At 36.5% G+C, this 24,275-nt stretch overlaps 1 protein-coding gene across 1 annotated transcript in view; it reads right to left on the reverse strand.

The window, feature by feature from the left end:
• Positions 1–8,728: 8,728 nt before the first annotated feature.
• The window catches only part of LOC139721621 (rho-associated protein kinase 2-like), a 132,412-nt gene continuing 116,865 nt past the window's right edge, over positions 8,729–24,275 (reverse strand). The window contains exons 31-37 of the mRNA XM_071632956.1: positions 23,965–24,121; positions 23,124–23,271; positions 22,230–22,368; positions 21,253–21,318; positions 20,666–20,810; positions 13,506–13,630; positions 8,729–10,324 (exon numbers count right to left, since the gene is read on the reverse strand). Coding sequence (XP_071489057.1) covers positions 10,260–10,324; positions 13,506–13,630; positions 20,666–20,810; positions 21,253–21,318; positions 22,230–22,368; positions 23,124–23,271; positions 23,965–24,121 — 845 coding nt within the window. The 3' untranslated portion in view covers positions 8,729–10,259. The remainder of the gene's footprint in view (positions 10,325–13,505; positions 13,631–20,665; positions 20,811–21,252; positions 21,319–22,229; positions 22,369–23,123; positions 23,272–23,964; positions 24,122–24,275) is intronic.

Genomic DNA, 24,275 nt, shown 5'->3' on the forward strand with positions numbered 1-24,275 from the left:
TGGCATACTGACGAGTCGTGGCGAGGCTGCCCCATGAACAACTGCCACCACATGAGTGGGTGATTTCAGGGTTTTTTTCAAATCAGAGGATACGCGTTTTCTAAAATACAGACACGTATTTACATGCAACCCATAAACTCGGTACCAACAAATCAATTTAGTATAAGAATACAGATTTCAACATATTTTCATTGTTGCTGCGCCCGACAGCGTATCAGAGCAAGTACCCCCTGAGGATAACTTAAATACCCCCAGCTAAATACTGGTTACTGATAAGGTTAGAGTAAAGATTAGGGTTAGGTTTAGGGTTAGAGTTTGGGTTAGGGTTAGAATTAGGTTCATGATGTAGGAGTACGGTTAGAGTCAGGGAAGGGTCCGGGGTAATTGCCAAAGGGGGTAATGGCCCTAGACCCCCGACAGACCTCTCTCACTTAAAGGGTGTGTCACAGTTCTGGTCGAGGTGAGAATTTAGCTTTTAACATTTTGCGAGATATTCAGGAACCACTCTATGAGATATCAAAGAGCATGCAATTCTAAGGGGTATCAAAAGTTTATTTGATGAAAATCGGTTTTGAAATGGCTGAGATGTATAAAAACAAGGTGAAACAAAGAGATCCTAATAAAAGGCGTGGCCTGTAGTCTTTTACTATTATCACTTTTTTGGATATCTAAGCCATATGAAAACCAATTTTCATCAAATGAACGTTGAATCCTTCTTAAAATTACATGCTCTTTCATATTTAATAAGAGGTTCCTCATTATCTCACTCAGGAATGTAAAAAAACATGAATCCCCACCTCAACCAGTACTGTACAGCCCCTTTAATCTGGACCAAGCCCCTGCAATAGCAAGCAATTTCTATGGAATGAAAGTACACGTGACAATAACGCAGGACCATCTTTATGCCTCCGCGATGAAGTGTCGCCAGAGGCATTGTATACCTCGGGTTGTCCGTCCGTCCCTCCACCTTTCCGTCCGTAATTAATCTTGTGGACAGCGTAACTAAACAAATGTTTGAGGTATCCAGTGGAACTTGGCATATGCATTCATATATGAACGGACAAAGCTGTGCCTATTAGGTCCCCGAACTTTTGGGTGCACACGCTCAGGGTCAAAGGTCAAAGGTCAAGGTCAAATTCTTAAAGTGTCAATATTTTCCACATCTCTACATTGCTGAAGGTATTTTCATGAAACTTAGTGTAAACATGTACTACACTCATACCAGGTAAACATTGTCTGGGAAAAGCTTTGGGCCATGGGGTCAAAAGTCAGGTGAAATGGTAAAATTTCACCTTTTTCCCATATTCTTTGAAATGGCTCAAGTTATCTTCATGAAACTTAGTAGGGCCTACAGTATAAATGCAATGATGATACCGACAGTGTACATTTTCCATTCGCTCAACAGCTTGCTGCTCGTGTGATTTTGGCCAAACTGCTGCGAAGTCTGCGCTTTCAACTGGTTCCCGGTCAGACGTTCACCGTCCGTAATGACGTCACGATCAAACCAAGAGATGGGTGTGTGATGTTTATTACGCAGCTGTAAAAATTGTCATTTTTTATGCAATGTGACACAAAATCTGGCAATGATTATTTCCTATGATTGTGCATTTTGCTTTAATAATTTAAAGAAAACTATAGAGTACGAAATGGTGTACTACCGATATACATGCCGTAAATGTATAAATAGTTAATTTACATGGGAATGAAGCTCATTCATCTTGACCACTGCTAAATGCTTGATCTTTAATCCTCTCTGTACAAAATAATTATTTACAAATTTAGGACTACTTCTACATATCTTTATACAGAACGTACCTTATGGTAGTAGTGACCAGAAAATTATCACTATTTTTTCTCCTTTTTGTAACCTTTAACCTAGACCTGTTACCCCTGTCACTTTACGAAATGCATCGTTTCTTCATTCTAATCGTTTCATTGTACCAAATTACCACTGGACATTCCTAACTGAAATCATGACTGAAAAATATATAAATCTCAGTATAGTGAACTTTGACCTTGACTTTTGACCTATGACCACCATCATGTTCATGCAAACAACTGTAATTCATCTACCCTTTCTATCAACTGTAGTCATCAGCAGGAACTCCCAGCTGAAGTTCTTTAATACTGGAAATGACATTTCTGCAAAGTGCAGTGACTTTTGACCTTCGACCCAGTTCTTGGTCTTGCTACTCTGTCTAGAAGTCATAACTGGTAATGACAGTTTTTAGCAACAACAACAACAACAAAAAAAAGACCTTTTACTGTGGGCATGATCATGCAATGCCCACTTTAACTATGATCACTCCATGTAAACAGACGTAATGGTCTATTTCTACCTTTCCTACCAAGCTACATGTATATTACCAACTAATGTACATGTTTTGTGCATTTCTAGTTTATGTTGCAGCTAAAAGTGTTGTTTGTAACCACAGTTCACGTGTACAAAATAAATTTGGCACTTCTATAACTTTATAAAGCATACCTGGGCCAAGTATTAGACAGAAATCCACTGAATGTCCGATTTTTTTTTTCCAGTAAAAATATTGAGATCTGGGTGGGACAGAGAGATATACAACCCTTTAACAACAAATTCCACTATCTTTTGAGGCATAGTCATAAGAATATATGAAAAGCATGGTGACAGCATAACCAAAATATTCTAATTCATGTTTGCTAGATCTGATGTGTCTGACCTGACTCTGGAAATTCTAATTCTAAATATTAAAGATTCTAAAGAATATAAAAGAAATTTTAAAGAATATAAATGAGTAATTTTCGCGCTCGGCCGGGTAAGATAAATTTAGCGTGTTTTTAATTCCGTGGAATCAGGACATTAACCAACAGGAACATAATCCACATGGCATGCAATGATGCAAAGATATTCGCGTGCTTTTATTTTAATGCTATTTTCTGGTAGTGCAAAATGCACGAAAATTTCCACTTTTACAGTAATACTCTGTGGCTGGTTAACACCCTCATGTACATTTTGTTTCAATGTAAAATCTCTATTCTATCACATAATGATGATAATGATGACGATGATGATGATGATGATGATGATGATAACAATAATGCATATTGTACATTGTAATAATAATAACATAATAATTATCTATTACATCTATTAATGTAATGTATGACTATACCTTATTTTATATGTTTTCCCATCAATATAATCACTATTACCAGATTATGACACCTGAGTAATGACACTTTGTATTTACTAATGATCCATTAGTAGGCAATAAATACTGACAAGGTTGGGCATATGAAATTATTTTTGTCATCAATGAGATAGTGTTATGTAATCACTGAGTCAACTGTACAAGGCAGAAAACTGACAATCCATTAAAAAACACAAGTGATCCCAACATGAATGAACTATTTTCTCTTTTATTGTGAAAATTCTACATAAGATGTCTATATATAACATAGCTATATACTGTCTCTCACTTGAATTCGTCCATTATTGTAACAGAATTATGATCTTTAGATCACTTAACAAAAAAAAAAAGAGGAATTCCCCTCCTCATTTGACCAAATAAGGCAAGATATTATTGGTCAGAATATGAAGCGAGAAAATAGAAGTCCAGAAAACTCCATCCCTTCATCTTTTCAATGTACTGAAAAAAGAAGCAATCAACCAAACTCTAATCATCTGTTGTTTTCCTTTAATCGAAGAAATAATATAAACAGGGATTATATTCTAGATTTGAATGTGAAGCATGTATATGTACTGCACAATCTTCAAATCTTCCCACAATAATTCATCAATAATTGTTGATATCTTCACACCATTGTTTTCCTTCCATAAGTTATTTTATGAAAAAAAAAAGCATAATACTTTACACATGAATCACAATAACTTCATACTTTCTCAAAGCAGTTATCTTACACTTGAAATATAACAATCCAGCAATGGATGCATGTATTATATCATATAAATATGTATAAAAATGAAAGAAAAACATGAGGAAAAACTGTATAGATTACACCTCATAATCATGTGCTCTATGCAAATGGAGCTTGAAGATACAATAATATCAGACCATGTTGGCCTTTCATACACAATCATGAGCAATGACACTGGTTAACACAATAAATAACATGGTACTGACGGTCTCCATGCTAACAAGGGTTTTGGTATCAGGGTAACACATGTGAGTACAAATACAGTGTACAAGTACAATATGACCTTTTACAAATTAATGGAGGGTTAAAATTGTAATAACCAACTTGATTCAAGAATTAATCCTGAACAGTAAACAAAATGCAGATTCTATGCAATGCCAACAGCAGTTAAACTTAATAGATTTTATGATCCTATATGTAGAACACTGGTTTGTATGTTAATTGTCAAGTTGTGAGAAACACAGCATTGCATTAACATAATGCACAGAAATAAAAGGTGAATGGGGTAACCCCCAACCTCATCCTTTCACCGTAAAATATACCTGCTGATAATTTCACTTGCTACTATTTCTCCCCCCTCTTACAGTAAAGAAAAACCATACACTTTTCCCACACCAGGCAACTTTGGAAATTCTCACAAGAATTTCACCACATGCACACAGAAATCAACTCTTACATTTTGGGACCACCACAAAATAAAATGAAATCTGAAAAAAAAAAATAATATTAACACAAAATCCAGAGTCATTACCAGGCACTTTGGTGAGACAGAAAGAAATGAATTCAGAGAGTTTGATTAGACTACTATACAGACCAACAATACACCATTAGCATAATTAGATGGTAATATTTTTCTCTTTTTTTCACACAAAACATCAACCATTCTCTGTACTGGTGTAAAATAGAGGAAGGGCATATTAATACTGTGTATGTGTTTGAAGAGAAAATGAGAATGGATAGGAACACACACATCAGTGTAGCATTTCACAGCTTCAAGATAATTTGGTTTGCACGTCCTCTTCAATAGTTGCTCTCAAAATATTTCCAGTTACTAATGGAAAAATGAATGTTTGAACAGGAATTCACTTGGGACTTTTTGCAAGATCTTCCCATAAAAAGTGAATTTACTTCTATGTTGTCAAAACACCTCAGCAGACTACATGCCTGATTAGATAATCAATCTAATCCTAAACTCTTTACCACTGAGAGAGGACCAAAACCTACATGTAGCTCTGTTGATGACACTGGCTGATTTCCTTCCCACTTACACATACAAGATGTCCACAACACTCCCTTTCCATCTACAATGTACCTCTGAAAGAAACGGATAAACATTCTGCTTACTAAACTTGGGAATACAATTTCAGTTGCAACACAGCATAAGAACCTAGTTCTTACAAACCTTTTTTAATGTTAATATAATGGCAATTTGGTAAGACCACAATCTGATCCATATGTCATGCCCCTTTGGGTGATATGGTAATCTTGACACCGTACACTCCCTCGGAATGATATTTTGACACCTGTGTAACACCAAGGTCTGGTCACCCAAACTTTGCATAGTGTAAAGACCTGATATATGCTACACTTCACTGTTTACTTTTACACTTCCAGTGACACTGAACACCAATGAAAATGACACCTTTACTTTCTATACCGTGTGTCTTCCTACATAAGTCCCACAAGTCTGAAATGTGAAAGCATGGATCTTTACACTATTCATGTGACATCACTTTACACAAAGATGCTTCAATAACACACAGCCAGACGACCAACCCTGTGTGTTCTTTACACCATTCATATGACAGGGCTTGACACTAACCATTTTCTTTTCTTAAAATCTGAAATTTAGGTGGCACCCAAAATAAATGTGGTGGCCCGAAATAAAGTGAAACACAACAATCTGTTTAGAATCTTAGTCATCCAATCCAGCCACTGAAAGACAACCTCTTGGGAAGTTTGATGGCCTGATATCAACTATTCGTGGCCCTGGGCCAACGCGCACCAGCTAATGTGAAGTCCTGGGTGTGACATCGCTACAGCACATGCTTCAAGGACACACAGTAATAAAACAACCAAACCCTGTGTGTTCTGTCACATATGTACTGTATATGCCGAACATTTTGCGAGGTTTTTATTTTCGCGAATTTTGCGAGTCAAGTGCTATTCGGAAATTTCAAGAAATGTGAAAATATCGACTCTGATCCCGATATGAATGTGACACATACATATACATTTCTCTGTTCAGTATAGTACTCCACAATCGCAAATTTAACCACTCGCGAATTTAACCACTTGTGAAATTGTCGGGAAGTCCTGATTCGCGAAAATTTTGACTTGCTAAATGTATGGTGTATACAGTAGACACATACCGTACCACTGGAGTTGCCATATTATACATTGTACAGCTTGAGAGCCAGACACATTGTACATGCACAAATGCAGATCATTGAGAGATCAATGAATTAATATCAAATTTGATGTGTTGTAAGTACACAACCTAGCATCCCTTTGAACTCCACTCAAAAATAACAAGTTCCCAGGCCCTGTGTTATCTACTCTCACAACTGATTTGAATCTATCATACCTATGATTTATATTTCAACTATACATTGCTGCACCACCCAGGACAACAAAATCACCAACAACATATTTGCCTATATATACATATCAAAACAGTACTATCTATGTATACGCATAATTATTAGATTCACACATAATGGAAGCACTTTCTCTCTGGTGGTGACATTTTTCCTTTTTGTGTAATTATTGGCATAAGTTTGAATTTAAAGCATTTTTCAGATAACATCAATAAGCGAATCATGGCTTTGGTAGCTCACAGTTTGGACTAAATTCAACTGAGGTGCTTGAAAATATGTGATGAAAGCTAAAGTTATAATAAAGCAATCTGAACTGTATACATTTTATCTCTCAATGCAGGTTTAGTGCCTGTCTTCAATAGTGTTGCTAAGACATGAAATAAAAAAAAGGGGGGCAGTGCTAAGTAATAAATAGTAGCAACAGAAAAGGAAAACTAAAATTCTGCACATTCTTTTTATCTGATCTTTGGTAGAAATCAAACACAAAACAGAAGGAAACTTCTGCTGTGGTTGATTCAATGTCCACATACACACACACACACATACATATATATATATATTTACATAATTATATATAAATATATATATATTGACGGTAACATATATTTACATCGATGATCACAATTAAGCTCCCATCGACATGCACACACTAATTACACATCACTGGCCAAATACCTTTATAGTTGGAGGAAGAGAAATTTGAATATCTCTAAAGTCAAGAGGACTGACCAATTTCTATATTGATAAAATTAAACAATACATTTGCTTGATATAGCATTAAAAAAGGAAATGAGATTACTGTAGGAAGAAATTCTCAAAAGTAAAGGTTGAGATATCAGTCAGTCAGACATGCAAATCACGTATCGGAAATATCTTTAGTCTCTTCAATTTTCTGAAAAAGTCTGGATGCTGTCCAGGGTAGAATTTCTAAGATGTTGCTGCACCTTTGTTGCAATTTGATATTTTCCATTTTTATCTTACTTTGCACTGTAACAGAAATACTTTTTTTTTTCAAGTTTTATGTAATTCAACTTTTGTCATCTTACATTCCTGTTCCTCTTTCTTTGTATTGTATCCTCTTGGAATTAAATACAATGAAATTTTTGTTTGGGATCTTCCTCATCCTTCTGAGATTTTCCTCTGACTCTCCTGGCTCCTGCATACCTGATGTCTCAGTCAGTATTTTGATGCCAAAAGGCTCCTAATCAGATCCTTTAGGATGAAGCATAACTGTTATTTTCTTAGAATTGGGGGCTCAGTATGACTCCAAAGAGATTTAGCTTAATTGTAAACTAGAGCTCTTTCACATATCTTTGATTTATCTGGCCAACTTGTGACAGCATTACTCAAGATGGCAGAAAAATATGGGGGGGGGGAGGGGGAATGCATATACCCTTCTTTCCATGCTTCACAGATATGTTAAGCATCTGTGGTCTTTACTGCAACCTTGTATACCAACTCAATTCTACTTCTCCAAAGATCATTATGCTTTGCTTTCCCTAATATAAACGGTAATTCACATTATCACTGAGACATTCAAGAAAAAAACAAACTCCTCATCCATACAAAAGACTATGCCTCTCTACATATTGAACATGATTTCCTATGAAATCAAGTGCCATTGTTTCTTTTAATCTTCTAAATTACATGAAAGACACTGATGTAAACATGCAAGGAGGATCATCAAAAAGTTATGACGGAAGAAAATGCATGAGCACAAGACTCTCACTGTGTGAGAAGAAAAATCTGTTTACATTAACATTTCTGAAAAAAAAGGAAAAAGAGTCATTAGAATCTGTATTATCCAAAAATGATTTCATGACTTCACAGCACTGAAACCCACCTTGAGGATGTACATTGTATGTGAGAACAGCTAGATCATTTTAGAAAAAGCGAGAAAATTTGCAACTTATAAGCAGTTTCAAGAAGATCATGGAGTGGCCACAGTAAGACATTTCATAATTCAGTGAACAAAGGGCCTTGGTTTCAAAAACACATGGCTTTCTGTTACATCAGTCACCACATTAAAATACCTTGGGTGTTAACTCCGAAAATTGCCCATGTTAATGGTTGCCACATGCAACGTTCTTATTGTCTAAACTACCTTAAAAAAAAAAACAAACACACAAATATAAAAAAAAAACACACAAAACAACCCAGTATAATTTCAGTCAGTTGTCAAATTATTCTTGATTTGCATCTGCGACTTCAAAATTCTACCCTGGTCGCAGGAAGATCTCAGTCGTAAAGGGAAATGAAGAAGGAAACATCAAAACTTGCTGACTTCTGAGAATACATTGATATAACCATCCTGTTTGTCATTTATCAACAATAGACAGCACATTCTCATCATGGCAAAACTGAAGAACTTTCGACACATTATCAAAGGTGATTATTGGTATAAACCGTTTGTAGTACAGTTTGGATAGCGCCCTCAACCTTGGCCTCCACTCCTCTCACAGTACTGGTTGTAATGATTCAAAAAACACCATCAGACATCAACATTATGTGCAAGAAATCACGGACATGCTTTCCTCATGATACATACACACACACACCGAAAAAAAGGAAAAAGAAATAAAAAATAGCAGAAAGCAGATTTGACAATGCAAGATTCATATTCTATTAATGAGGCTAACAAGACCTTACAATCTACACAGTATATGAACAAATGCAAGTGGGGAAAGAAATAAGGAAATAGTCAGGGACAGCACCTCACCTCACAAGAGAAGAAAGAGAACAGACAAGATAGAGTTGCCATGGCGACAAAATAATTCCTCTATGAAAAAGGATAGAATACATACAAATAGGCCTCAAGTCTACATGTGAACAATGTACATATATACCACGAAGGAATAATAGAAGGGTGTATTAGCAAGAACTACAAAGGTGATACACATGAGGTTGCCTTTCTAGAGGTTAGTATTATCAAAACCTCAATTGCATTTGTCCATACACAACACCCATCTTTGCTATATCCAACTCTAGATGAAATCTATCTACCATTCTACCTCACCCCAGAAAAAAAGAGAAGTATGTTCAGTCCAATTCATGCATCAAAGAGAAGAAATATATTAGATCACTAGTCATGCACAACTCTCAGTTACATGCACCACTTGACTGAACAGAGAGTTAATGGGTGTTTGTTTGAACAATGTCCACCCTCTTGTGCCCCTCTGCACTTCAAACAGCTAATACAGGAAAGACAAAATATTGTGCCCTAATAAAATGTAGGCATATATGGATTTGTTTCTTTTGTTTGTTTTTATCATTTTCAATTGCCATAATCATTATGCTTTGAGTAACTTCAGCGCATCAGTCCCTATGTGTGCTTTTGACATATGCAATTTCTTGGCTCATCCTCACAAGCTTTCACATCGCTAAAAAAACAATGACCCAGGAACTTGCAAAAGGCTTGTCTCACAGAGCAACACATAATGTAGGCACAATCAGGGCTCACAAAACTTCCGTAATGATAAACTGTGTAATCACCATGACGACAAAGTTCATGAGCCCATAATGGTCTCATGGCCATGTTGATGAGGATGTGTATTTCAGACAAAAAGAAAAGAAAAGAAGAAAAAATGCCACTGTCTGATAAAGTCTGCGTCACTGGTCCCACACGAGTTTGCTGGAGCTGTGGTCCAAAGGTCATGTGTGCAATAAGGTGCCTGGAAGAAGGTTGGGTCGGGGGTCAAAGGTCGGAGTGATTTCCATCCACCGGGTGTGGCTACCTTCCACGGTTCATGCTTGAGGAGGAGAGGGGTCTCGCAGGTTGGCTTTGGCGGCGCGTAGGCTGGTTGGTGCCTCTGTAGAGAAAACATGGTGGCACAGTGAAAAGGGGCGGGGCAAGAGGGGGCGGAAATAACAGATATAGATAAATGAAGTAAAAACATTCATTTTCATGCAGGATCTGCTACTTTAGGATATTTTGACTAACACGAGTGTGAAGCCCCTGCGGTCTGTTATTGAACCATCCAATTGTTTAACACACAAGGAATTATTCTGACCTGTTTACAACTAGGACAATAGAATTCCCAGAATGGCCAGCACTGGCCCTAATCAGAAGGTGATTACAATCAGCTGTATTGTGAAAAGCTAACGGGTAGTAGGAATAACGGATTTGCACAATACATGTTACAATGTATCTCTTCAAGAGATATAAGAACGTTTCTCCCTCTCTCTTTTCTCTCTTCCATAATTTTCTCTTTCTCTCTCATTCGTTCTGTCTGTCTGTCTGTCTGTCTCTCCTCCTTCTCCTCCTCTCTTGTTTTATCACTGACAGGTGAGAAATACATATATGACATACATATGACAAAGGCTTTAACAACTGGACAAGATAATCACAATCAATCTGTTACACAAAAATAAACCAAGGACATCTAAGACAAGAATCATGCATACATGTGTGTAGTGTTAGTGAAGGCATACATGTGTGCATTACACAATGGTGAACACAGGCACAAACAAAGAAAAAAAAAAGATGAAGAAAAGCTGACATGACTGATGAGAATCATGGTAAAATGACTGTGTCAACACAACACGGACGCCATGAACGAAATTAGGCACAAAAAAAAAAAAAAATACAAATAATGCACAAACTTGATTAGACCAAACCTATATGTGGATGCACACGTACAGAAAGAGAGAAAAGACAAATAGCACATGGGAAAGAAGGGCCATCAAGTTTCCTGCAACTTTATTTCATTAGCACCCTCAACCCTAATGACTGTGAGTTTGCAACTTTTAGAATGTCTTTCTTCATATGAACTATTTATGAAGCATCATAAACTTCAGTTTATCCTCTTAACCTTTTGAAATAATGAATATATGTTTATTGTCTTTTACTATCTGTCCATAGATCTTTTACGACACATTTAGCATTTTACTTTTGAAGTTTCACAGCTAGACACTGTAAGCATTTGGAGCCAAACAACAACAGATTAAATCATCTCCAAACTTTACAGCATCTATGGTAATTAGATATTCTCCTGCTAGTAACTTATATGAAAGTTTTATCACACCACAACATCAAACAATGAATTGAGGACTATCATGTGATCAACCCGATCCAAATATGTCAGCAAGAATTCAGTCATATGAAAAAAAAAAGTGCAAATCAAAGGTGCAAAAGGGAAATATTTTCTCCGTCCATCTTTGATTTTTCATGGTTACACAGAATAGAATCCATGAGCAGGCAAGCAATGTGCAGTGCAATGTTTAGAGAGAAAACTGTGTAACATTTTTGCACACAAGTTTGTGATGAAAGTCCAATATTGCCACAATTTGCTGCATGCCCAGTTCAGTCTTTTTTTTTTTTTAATGTTAAAAAAAAAAAATCCAAATTGTAACAATTGTGTAAAGGACAAGTCTACCTTCATATACATGTGGATTGAGTGAATGCTGCAATATTAGTAGAACACATCAGTAAAAGTCTAGGGAAAATCAGACAATCCATTCAAAAACTATTAATTTTTAAAGTATCTGTGCAGTCACTGCTGGATGAGAAGACTACTACAGTGTACGACGTCACATGTGTACAACGATATACACTGTAAGGAAAATAAAAAGAGAATTTCACAAAATTTTATTTTGTGAAAAAAGAGCGCATTTCCTTGACTTGTCACTGACACATGTTAAAGGGATCGTATAGTTTTGGTTGAGACCTAATTTTAGGTTTCTAACATTATTTGGTGAGATAATGACAAACCTCCCATGAAATATGAAAGGGCATGTAATTCTATGAGGAATTTAATGTTTATTTGATGAAAATTGGTTTTGAAATGGCTGAGATATCCAAAAAAGAGCGATTCTAATAAAGTGTGGGACCCACACTTCATTACGATCACTTTGTTTTACTTTGTTTTTGGATGTTTCGGTCATTCCAAACGCGACGTTTATCAAATAAACTTTGAATTCCTCTTAAAATGGTATGCTCTGTACTATATCATAAGTGTTTTCTTGGTATCTCGCAAAAATCTAAAAGCCCAATTCTCATCTCCACCAATACTGTACTCCCCCTTTAAGAGTAATATCATTCCCCCTGCCTTCTGAAAGAGGCAAGTCAAGGGTTCTGTGCAAGAAAAGTGAAAATATGTTGAATTTTCTTTATATTTCTTTATATCGTTCTACACATGTGACATCACAAACTGCAGTAGTCTTCTCATCCAGCAGTGACTGTACATAAACTTCATAACTTTTGAAAAGACTGATTTTCCTCCAACTTTCTTTGATGTGTTCTACTAATATTACTGCATTCACTCAACTGACATGTGTATGAAGGTGAATTTGTCCTTTAACACAAAATGTGCTTGTTTAATGCTCCTACCACAACTCTATATAACAGCCATCTTAAACAAATATTGTATGCTTTTAAAACATAAACAAAGAAGCTGCTAGTACAGTCTAGATTTCACCTTTTGTAGAAATTTCTTTTCGTGATCATTGACAATCTTTATGCAATCTTTGTCGCTAGTTAAAAGTGAAAGAGGGTAAACCTTGTATACTTATAATTAAAGATATGACAAAATAATGCCATGGTAGCTGGGCTGGTGGAAAAATGAATCAATTCAAAATCACATTTCATTCTATTTGCTGAAAAAATAAGTACACTCCGCAAACGCCTGATTTTGAGTAGATATGAGATTGCAATCGAATAAAAACTTGATAGAAAAGGCCACTCATTAAATGCTAGTTTTAAGAGATGTTTTGCACTGATAATGGAAAGAAAAATTAAGGTTGTCTTGACCAGTATCAAAGAGAAAGAAACCTGGTAAAATATAGCTTGGTGGGAATGGTGAAAATAACAATAAAAACAAACTGAAAGGATAAACAAAAACAAGCAAAGTATGAGAATAAACAAAAACTTCATGCAAGTGTGGAAATCAATAGTGAAAAGAAAACAAAAACTCGAACGAAAATTTGAGGCTTGCAAATCTCCTCGCAGCGATCTCCTGCAAGGATAAGTGCAGACGAGGTGGCATGACCTACTTTCGTCGCGGCCTGTGAAAGAACCCTGCTTAGCATGGACTCCGCCCTGGTAGCGCTTGCTCGAAGACGAAAAGGCCTCTCGTTTTTTGTACGATCGTTCACGCTCGTGAGGAGGTAGAATAACACTGCAAATTTCACAAGTTTGGGGTGGATGGGGGTTAAGTTGAGGTTAAACACATAGACCCTCACCTTCCATTTCCTGTCCTTATACAAAAAAAAAATGGCTATGTTATATGAATGATTTTGATTCTACGTATGCCCTACGGTGTAGGTGACAGAGATATGAGGGAATGTTAGAGCACGCTACTATGGTAGTTAAGTTTCTCATTGTAGTCCTGTTAGTGTTAGTATGTAATAGTGTAATACACACACACACAGAAAGAAAAAGGTGGGTTAGGTGTACATGTTTGTGTTAGTACTGAAGGTTACGTGTTTATGAACTACGATGAAGTCATACACACTGTAATGCAAGACTTCTTAGAAGCAAATTGAGTCACTGAACAAAATGAGAACACAATGTATTTGACAGATGACAAATGTTTGCCTATGACAAATACCGGTAGGTGAAAACCATGCTCACTCACTTACTACCAAAGACATCACACAAAACATCATATAATGCCACATGCTAAGTTCTCGCCATCAAACAAATTAGTGGATTTACAATCAGGAGAGCTACACATTTGGTCATATGTTGTAACTCCCTCAAATCATACAGTCATTGTTTATCACATTGCATTATCACTGTGATATGTCCCCTACTTGTACATACATATTGTATCAAGTACACATGTATGTACACTTGAATTTGGAGATATGGGAGGGGGCATCATAACAAATTTCATAAGGAGTTAATTTACATCAGGTAAAATAGCAACTAAACTCTTGTCTTTCGAAGCTCAGAGTAAAAAAACAACAAAATAGAACACTTTCATCTTCTCATTTTATTTTTTTCTTCCCCCTGCATGTACGAGTATGTCAAGTTTACTTGTCATGGCTTTGATGTCATTCACTGATACCAAAGAGTGGAAATACACAAGGACTCTCTGTTGACTTGTAGCAGTCATAATACAAGCATGAACAGAAGAGTATGGAGATCCTTTTCAATCCTCTGGGCTAAATAAGAATTGTGTGTGATAGAGAAACAAGCTTTCATTCATCCTTTTTGTTTGTCAGACCATCACATCGCAAATGGAAATTCTTTCTCTTTTACTCTGGCTCTCTAATATTCTAAGAAAATCTTCACAGCTTTGAGAGACAAAACAAAGAGAGAGAGAGGAAAAAAAATGTATTCATGGCCATTCGTGGTTTGGATCTCTCACAGTTGGCTAGTGTATTTCATTTGTTTTTCTCAACACTGAGCACGATGCACACACTTATTAAACTCTGCACAGACAGGAGAATCTCCAGTGAATCTTGGGCAAGCCTCGAGATGGTTACGGATAATCTCTGTGAAGAAATTTCACAGTAATTCGGGAAGCAGTCAATTGAGGAGAGATGCAAAACCAAGAACCGTCCCTGTTTCAAACACAGGTGGTTTTAATACCAGGGGACAATACGGGCCTGTCCTAGTCACATTCCAACAGGCTCATCAGAGCAGAATACTGACCTGTGGAATGTTCATAATTTTGATCAGCTCAAAAATCTTATAAGATGCCTCATGATCTGCCACACACATAAACACTTACACATTGTAATGGAGATTTTGAGGTAGCCAGCTATATACTGCCTCTTTCATTACACCACATTTTTGCTGGACTGTACATACATCAACTCAGCTGAATCATCAAAGGAGCTAATTAAGCCTTCTTTACGTTGCCTCATCTTATGACATCTTGTAGCTATCGTCAGTTTTCATCCTTTCTGATCAACACATCAAATACCAACTAGAACAAACTCTAAAACCATGCATGGACTGCAAACTATCAAACTAGAAATGTCGCTTTGGCGACTGGTATGCCTCCGCCATAATGCATGATTTTCCCAATAGGTCTAGATAGTACATGTGGACAATGTGTGATTACATTTTCACAAAATTGGCAAAATATTGAAATGACAAGTTTGTCACAAATGTGTTGAATGTTCACCTTCCTTGACCTAGGTTTAATTGGATGAATAGGAGAGCATGTAACTAGGGATTTAAGGACTTTAACTCGACTTTGACCCATTCATACATTTAGGCATTGAGTAATTTTCAAGGTACAGGTGTGGAGAAAAAGTGCAATTTCTGAATTGAATAGTAAATTGTTACCATTTTCATCTGGCCCTCGACCCTAAAATTCATAAGATAATCACTTTCAGGTAGAACATGCATAATATGTACTAAGTTTCAAGATAACTTGAGCCACTTCCAAGATATGGAGGAAAAAGTTAGTTCAGCACTTTCACTTGATCTTTGACCTTTTGACCTTTGAGGCAAAAAAAAGAAGAAAAAAAAAAACTTTCCAGAGAATTTCTAATAGGTTACACATGTATGCATGTATACACCAAGTGTAAAAAAAAATAACCCTGCTGGCATTGCATGATAGGAGGGAAATAGTAAAATTTTGAAGTGTTGCACTTGACCTTTGACCCCTGACCTTTGACCTCATGAACCCTACATTCTCTAGATAATCACTTCCAGTCAGTATATGTATATACTATGTTCCATGAAGATACCTTGAACAATTTTCCAAGGTATGGAGAAAAAAAAAGTTTTAATATTTTTACTTGACCTTTTGACCTTTGACCTCATGACCCAAACTTTTACCAGAGAATCTTAATTGGGTAATACATGTATACACTAAGTTTCAAGAGAATATCTTCAGGCATTCAATAGATATGGTGGAAATAGTGAAATTTTATGTATTTGACCCTGACCTTTTGACCTTTGACCTTTGACCTCATGACCCAAACTTTCACCAGAGAACCTTAATTGGGTAATACATGTATACATTAAGTTTCAAGAAAATATCTTCAGGCATTCAATAGATGTGGTGGAAATAGTGAAATTTTATGTATTTGACCTTGACCTTTGACCTTGAGCATGTGCACCCAAAAGTTGATAGGCACAACTTCACCCCCTAATACACATACATGCCAAGTTTCATTAGGATACCTCAACAGGTTTTGATAGTTACCTTGTCCACAAAATTCATTACGGACGGACGGAAGGACGGACGGACGGACGGACGGACGGACGGACAACCCGAAAACATAATGCCTCCGGCACCACTTCGTGGCGGAGGCATAAAAAACGACCACTAATAACCACTAATTGAGCAGAGCTTTATGAATACACATGTAACAGACACAGACAAGAGGATTGTGTCAGTCACAAACTTGCTAAATCTGACTATCAGGGATATATGTTTGTTATGTTCACATTACAGCAGCCTCCAAAAACTAGAAATCCAAACAGCATCTCACCAAACACTCGTCTATGACAACACCAGCAAACTTTGAATACACAAGAATTTTAGAACTGTGGAGCAGAACTGACAAGCCAATTAAATTCAATCGACACCCCATCTTCAAACTGATGAATGAATCCACAAAACTTGTGGACCTCATCACTTTTGGATTCTCACAGACACTTAATTCTTGGCAGCCATGTGTTAGAAAATGAAGCAGCTCTTTACGGAATTGTTACCTAACCGTCAACATGCCACCATTTACACAGACAGCTTGCATGCCACACCCGACAATGAATTCCTGGGGCCACTCTGAATGATGGACATGCAGACCATCAACAACAACAATCAAAGTCCGACCTCTCATCTACATCCCCTCCAGTCAGGCAAAAACATGAAAGAAAAATTTGTGTCAGGCAGCCTTACGGAGTCGTGTCCTACAGGATGAGCAAGAGGCCCACATCTTATGTGGCCTGTGAAGAGCTGCACAGAAGAACGAGAAATCAAGTCAGGCATATTTAAGTTTCTCCGGTCACATTGATGTATCTGCACAAAGCAGAACCTTTCTACTCATGCTTATCGCTGTAACAGCAAAATCCATCCAAACGAAGAATGCAAAAGCAAGTATGATTAACAAACCAGCACAAGAATTCACGCATCTAGATCACAGCATTCACTTTGGTAAGTGAGTTGAGATTATTTCATTATACAGGTGAATAAGATCATACCTAGTCTTGATCTATTCTTCAGAATCAGCCACATTTATGAAATGAGATTTCACAATTGAAAAAAAAAAAACTCAAAGTAGGAATCATATAGTTTTTGCCTTTTGGTATGGAAGACACATTTCATGAAACAGTCAATCTCAGAGACAGAGAGAGAGAGAGAGAACAAAATTTGATTTATCACCTTCCCTAAAATTTGAGAGAATGTCACTCCAACTCCCCCTCCCCAAAGAAAAATAAAATAAACCAAAATGAAACTACTCATGCAAAAATGCTTACCTCCATTTTTTCAAAAGTGTTTCTCATTTGGAGAATGTTTCTGCCCCTATGAAATAATCATTACTCCAGCATATTACACATTCACATATAATCCCAATCTAGAAATCCAGATGTCATATGTAAATCTGGATTTCTTGATGTAATTGTCTTTGTCTTTAATATTAAAAAAAATGAGAAGAAGAAAGGAATAGTGCTGAGTTGCATTTAGGATTACAATGACAGTACATCTAGCTAATTATGCTTTTGAAAAGCACTGCATGAAAGTAACTGTTACAGTAACTATACAACTTTCTTTTTTTTTTGATGGAAGAATATCCACACAAGCTAGTAAATATTGTTTCCTTCAAACTTATGAATCTTTTACAATCACTATTTAACCCGCTGAAGACTAGTCCCGCTTATACTCGAGCAGGTGTCTACCGGAAATGTGTGGTATAGCAAACAGCTTGTCCTTGATGGGTTAAGAAAGAAAGGGATAGGGAACTAAAAGCCACAGTCAACACTCCTTTACATTCTGACTACACATGCAGACACACACTCCTTTCTTTTCAGCAATCAGTCTTGCTGAGTTATTCCTTCATGCATTTTGTGTTAGACAAAGTTTCTGAAAATCAAAAAAAAAGAAGTCTGCAAACGGATTTGAAATGAAAGTTACTATCAACTGAGAAGATGCCTTCACAGTTGTAATGGTCCTTATGAATCTACAGATCAAAAACCAGAATTGTAGTTGAACTCTCATGCAGATTAATTTGAAAGCAAAGTCAAATAAAATATTTCCTTAGGAGTCAGGGATGAGTAAGAGGTAAATCAAAAGAACTCAAAAACTTATAAAGCTCAATACTGGAAGTTATCAAAACCATGCCTAAAATTAATAAGTGAATTAGCAAAGGTATTTGTGAACTCAAACTTATATTAAGCTCAGTATTGAAAGTTATCAAAAACCATGCCTGAAATTAATTAGTCAATAAGCAAAGGTATATGATTGACACATAATTCTGTCTTGAAATCAGATGAAGATCATTTGGTCTCAAGAATTACAAATCAACTGCCAGTTGTGAAGAGTATCAGCCACTGGTCACTAATTTTCACACAGAGGTATAAAAATTAAAGAACATTGCAAAATCAAGAGACCATCAATGGCGTAGCATATCAAGTCTGCAGCAAACTCTACATTCATAATAAAGTGATGTGTCGTAATTGTGCAAGTTATGTCCTTTGATGAAAACAAATCTCATGAGAATGAGAGTCAAATTCACATCCATGTGACTAAGATTTAATAATCAATGGGATTAATCCCTCTCAGATAAAATACATATATTTTGAACATTTTCCATACACTTATCAACACTGAAATCATATCTGTGTTGTTTGAAAATCATATTACCACTCACAGAGAAGTAATATGTCACCATACCACCATATAGTTAATACATGCACACACTACCAATAAAGCAACCTATCAAAGGAACGAATTCACCTATATACCATTTAGACATTTCTGATGGCCTTAGAACACCAAACATACAAATTAAGAGGATTATGTTTACAGTAACACTCCAAAAATTTCTTCCTTTGTTTTCTCCAAAATTGAATGAATAAAATCATCTAGCCTTGCATACATTTATGCATTAGTTCTACCACTATTTTTTTTATTTAACCCGTTCTGTACCTGAAGGCCATATTAAGTTTATGGGCATTTCAGAATTCAGTATGGAACGGGTTGATTTCTACTAGCTTCTGCAAGCATATGCCTAAATTAGACAGTCCAGCCCTACTTCCCACTTTACTTCTGGATATATGGCTTTTGGTTTCAACCTAACTTGTGCCACATTTCAGCCCACAATGTCTTGTCAGATATTAAGAGTACACTTGGGATATTTTTTGTTTGAACACTTCCTGTTCTCCAGTCCTTCTATGAGAAGTGAACCATTTCTACTTGAAGGACTCTGCACAGAATGAATGTGACCACAATGTGAATAGTAAAGAGATGCCTCATAGCAGTAATCTGTTGTCGCAAGCTTTGAAGAATACCTCCATCATTACCATCTTTTTTGTTAATCCTGATGCCAAGACCCTTCAACATCCCATTTCGCATAAGATGTTAAAATAGCAGCTCTTGCAAGAACAGTTACTTCTTGTAGCAAAAGCCAATCAGGAAGCTGGATTCTTGTCGTTACCATGACACTTGCCATTGCAGCAAGAGTTGCTATCATAGCAAAATTTATGAAATGGGGCCCAAATGTTGGGCAAACTCAAAGTCACAGTAGAATTTCCTTCATGGAATTGTACAATTTTTAAATTTCTGTCTTTCTTTTTTTGTTTTTTGTTTTGATGAAGAGCAAGAAGGTATACGTTAATCCTAATTGGTTTAATACCGTTACTTTCTTATATTCTCAAAAGAAAAGATAAAATCAGATAGTTTTCATCCCAATGCCCCATGAAAATCCTGTAGAGAAATCTATCATATCTAAAATGTAACTCCTTTTCACAACACTTAGCAAGTATCAATATCAGACTGATAACTGATATCATTTACTGTCAATTCTGTCATACCATCTTCACTGATTTGGATTCTAATGTATATTTTTCTCAAAAATTCAATCACATATACCTCAAATATCCAAACTGCTCATTCTCATCATCCTTTAGCTGTATTATCTTTTAAGGTACGGACTGACAGTTTGCTTGTTAGGGCTCCTACTTTTACTTGATGTGTGTTAGCATCACTTGCGTTGGGACTGCTTACTTTCATTGGTTAATTTACCTGGGTGAGGTCATGGATGGTGTCCGTGGTAACGAGACCCTCTTGTCTTGGATCTGCTTGCCGAGACGGCTGATCCATTTCTGCTGGTCGTCTTTTGACGTGGCCATGAGCAGCATGTGTTTTGCTGTGTCTGCATCAATGTTGACTTTGGGGAGAGAGTGGGGATTGTTGTAAAGAACAGAGCAGGTGGTTGAACATGGTATTAAAGTCACATTCAATTCAACAGTAAACTTTCATAGGTAACAGTAAAAAAAAGCACACTCCCGGGAGCAATTGAGACAAAAATGAAATATTTGCCAAACACATATGACAAAAAAATAAAAATAATAATAACTATAAGTAACATCAATGCATGAATACATTTCTTCACACAAATGTAGTGATGTATCTTTATTCAACTTTCATATCCTTGATGACAAAACTCCTTTTTTTTCTTGTCACAACCCAGTCAGTCTATTATACCTAGTATTCACTTTGCATGCAGACAAAAACCTCAAGTTCACATTTCTAACACCAACAATAATAGAATGTGATTTATCCATTCATCTTTGATGAAATCAAAACAAGATATACAGAGATTTTCTTACCTTTACATGGTGGACAAAACTCCTCATGCTTATCGTGATGTTCTTTGTGGACCTTGAGATGACACACTGCATAGGAGGTCAACATAACAAAACGATACATCACACTCTAATATCTTCAAATACATGTCATGTACCTCAACTGCTAACTCCAGGGCCAACTTCTCTGCCCACTTCATCACTGGACTGTACACAATATTTCCAGAAAATCAAGATATGTTAGTCCTACAATATGATATGCAAAGATAGTTGCAATATGTGCATTACTCAATAAGAAATGAATTACAGCTAACAGGTTGAGGTGCGAGTTTTCATTGGTTTGTTTGTTTCTACAAATGAAATATGTAAAACTCAAACCTCAACCTTCACCCTTCTGCTTAATAATCTCTCCATAAACAGCTTGTTGTCTAGGTGTTACCATAAAATCTGAAATTTCTGTCTCTTGAAACTTTTGTCATCTGCTCTGAGAGAAAAGGAATTCAGTTTTATCAGGTGATATCAAGCCTTGACCATTTTTGCTCGTGCAACATTGAAATAAATAGCTGAATAGATCAAAGTAGTATCTCACTAAAATTTCTACTCAGCATGACACTTTTGTTGTGGCATGCATAATTGGGAGTTGGCAGTACCACTTACATTTCTCAACACAAATTTCAGTGGATTGCCACTGCATTTCTACTCACTGGTGGTCACTTTACAGTGTGAGTCTCATGTACACATTAAAGCACTAACATCAATGCACTGGTGGCAAGAGAAATCACATTCAACTCACATTCTGTCCAGAGTTTTGTTGACTCTGTACATGTGATGCCTCTTTTGCACCTACCTACCTCAGAAATGACCATAATTACACAACACAACACAATGTTGCATGCTCATGAAACTTGGCTTCAATAGAAAGAGAAAAAGCTGCAAGTCAGCACAAGTGGAGTAATTGCACGCTCTGAAAAAACAAGAGACTGCCATTTCCTCTGACTTACGCTTGCACTCTAACGCTGGGGGCGGCTTAACCAGATGGAAGAGATTCTTGCCGCAAGCCTCACATGTTGTTGGCATGTGGTAGTGTACCACGGTGAATTTGTGGTTCTTATGAACAATGATACCTTCCTCATCCTTGCCCTGTAATTAACATAAACACAGGAAATAAATAATATAAATAATCTAAGACAAATTACTAACATCAATGAATTACAATCTGCCTCGAAAACACATCTCTTTACAAAGCAAACATGAAACTCTGTACTGTTGCAAATTGTACATTCAAGTCTCTCCTTTTCTTGAACACACTTTGTTCTTTCTTTTTGTCTTTTTTTGTCTTTTGTCTTTTTTCAGGGGGAGGGGAGGGGGGAGTTGCAGAGCTTTCATATGCAAGTCCAAGTCCACATAAAAAGAAAGGAAATCTGACTTCAAGAACTGTGTTTATCTGAAGTTGATTTATACAAAAAATGTTGACATTGTATAAAATTATCAATCTCTAACATACAAAATGTTCTGCATACAATGTACTTTGTCCTGTTCAAAGTTTAAACAAATACATGAATTGATCTATCAAAAATACAGGCTTGCTTTTTCCTCCAATTTCATTCCAGCACAGCAAATGCTAATATTGTGTACAGAAAGGTAATACATTCATAAGTACTAATTTCCTGCATTTTCGGTGGGGTGTTTCAATTAGCACTACATCTCTAGAAATGTATACAATGACTCATCAATTGGGAATTCAGAAATGCACAAATTGGTTCAAGTATAGAATACATGTACACCTGTTAAAAGAATTTGGTCCCTTAATGCCACCACCAAATCATACACAAACAAAAATAAACTACATGCTGTAATGAGACAAAAAGATGAGAAATACGGTAGGTGGATCTGACCTCTGGTGGATTTTCCTGGATGTCTTCTGAGAGGCCTCTTCGGTTCTCGCCCTCGCCAGCATAAAGGAGCTGGAAGATTCGCGGAATGTCACGGGCCTCGGCACGGATGACGTCACCCTGCGTCACAGCTCGCACGTGAAAGAGTTTACTGAATGCGGAAAAGGATGTTATAAGAGTATCATCACACATTTGGGGGCGAATTGTCATTTCTGTTCTATCACATATTTTCATCAAAATTTGTTATTTTCACTTCAGCAAGCACTTTGCCAAAAAGTGTTATTTTCAAATCATCTAGTACTATACCAAATTTGTCATTTTCATTTTGTCAAGAATTTTGCCATTTTTGCCATTGTTTACTAATCAAGTACATTGTATACAATTCCTATTTCCTTTATTTATCAAATATTTTATCAAGAATAGCTACTTTCATTTCATGTATGTAAAAACATGAAACAATGGAAGGAAGGGAGCAAAAGTAAAACATACACAAACCAACTGCTGTAATATGAGAATGTTCACAAATAAAACTGGGAAAATTACATGTACAAGTGTATTACTATAAAAACAGAATATCTCACTAGCATCAATTAGACTTATTCAAGATTACCAGGAAAAAAAGCAAAGAAACAAACTAGATGACGCAACATTTATGTGATAAGTTTTACTCAGGAATGTTGCTGTTAACATCACTATCATTCTTGTCATTGTTGTCACCAGCATCATCATTCACCATTATGCTATCATCATTATATATTTTATCATTATTATGATTTTCTTTAATCTCTCAATATTCTTGGGAGCATCTTGAGGGTAAATGAAAATATGGAAGACAAGAACTCACTCGATGTCCAGGACCAAGTATGGCTTCTTGTGCTGCTTGTCTTCTTCAGACTCGTAGAAGAGAATCTTCTTGGAGCTCACCTCCACGTAGTGCTTCTTCCAGCCATGGCGACGGAGGTTCTTACCCGGCAACGACAGCCAGCCCTCTAGTCTTCCACCTGAAGGAGGGAAAGAAAGAATGAGAGACAGTGGTCAAGAAGGCACATTGAGGGAATTAAAAGCTAAAACCGTCCTCAGACAGGCTCAATATTCATCTTCCACCATTTGAAATTTGCTTACAATGCATCAAAAGGGTCTAACAAGATACTTGTC

The sequence above is a fragment of the Diadema antillarum genome, unplaced genomic scaffold, assembly GCF_040938485.1.
Source record: "Diadema antillarum isolate AM-2024a unplaced genomic scaffold, OU_Dant_1.0 scf00000014, whole genome shotgun sequence".
NCBI lineage: Eukaryota > Metazoa > Echinodermata > Echinoidea > Diadematoida > Diadematidae > Diadema > Diadema antillarum.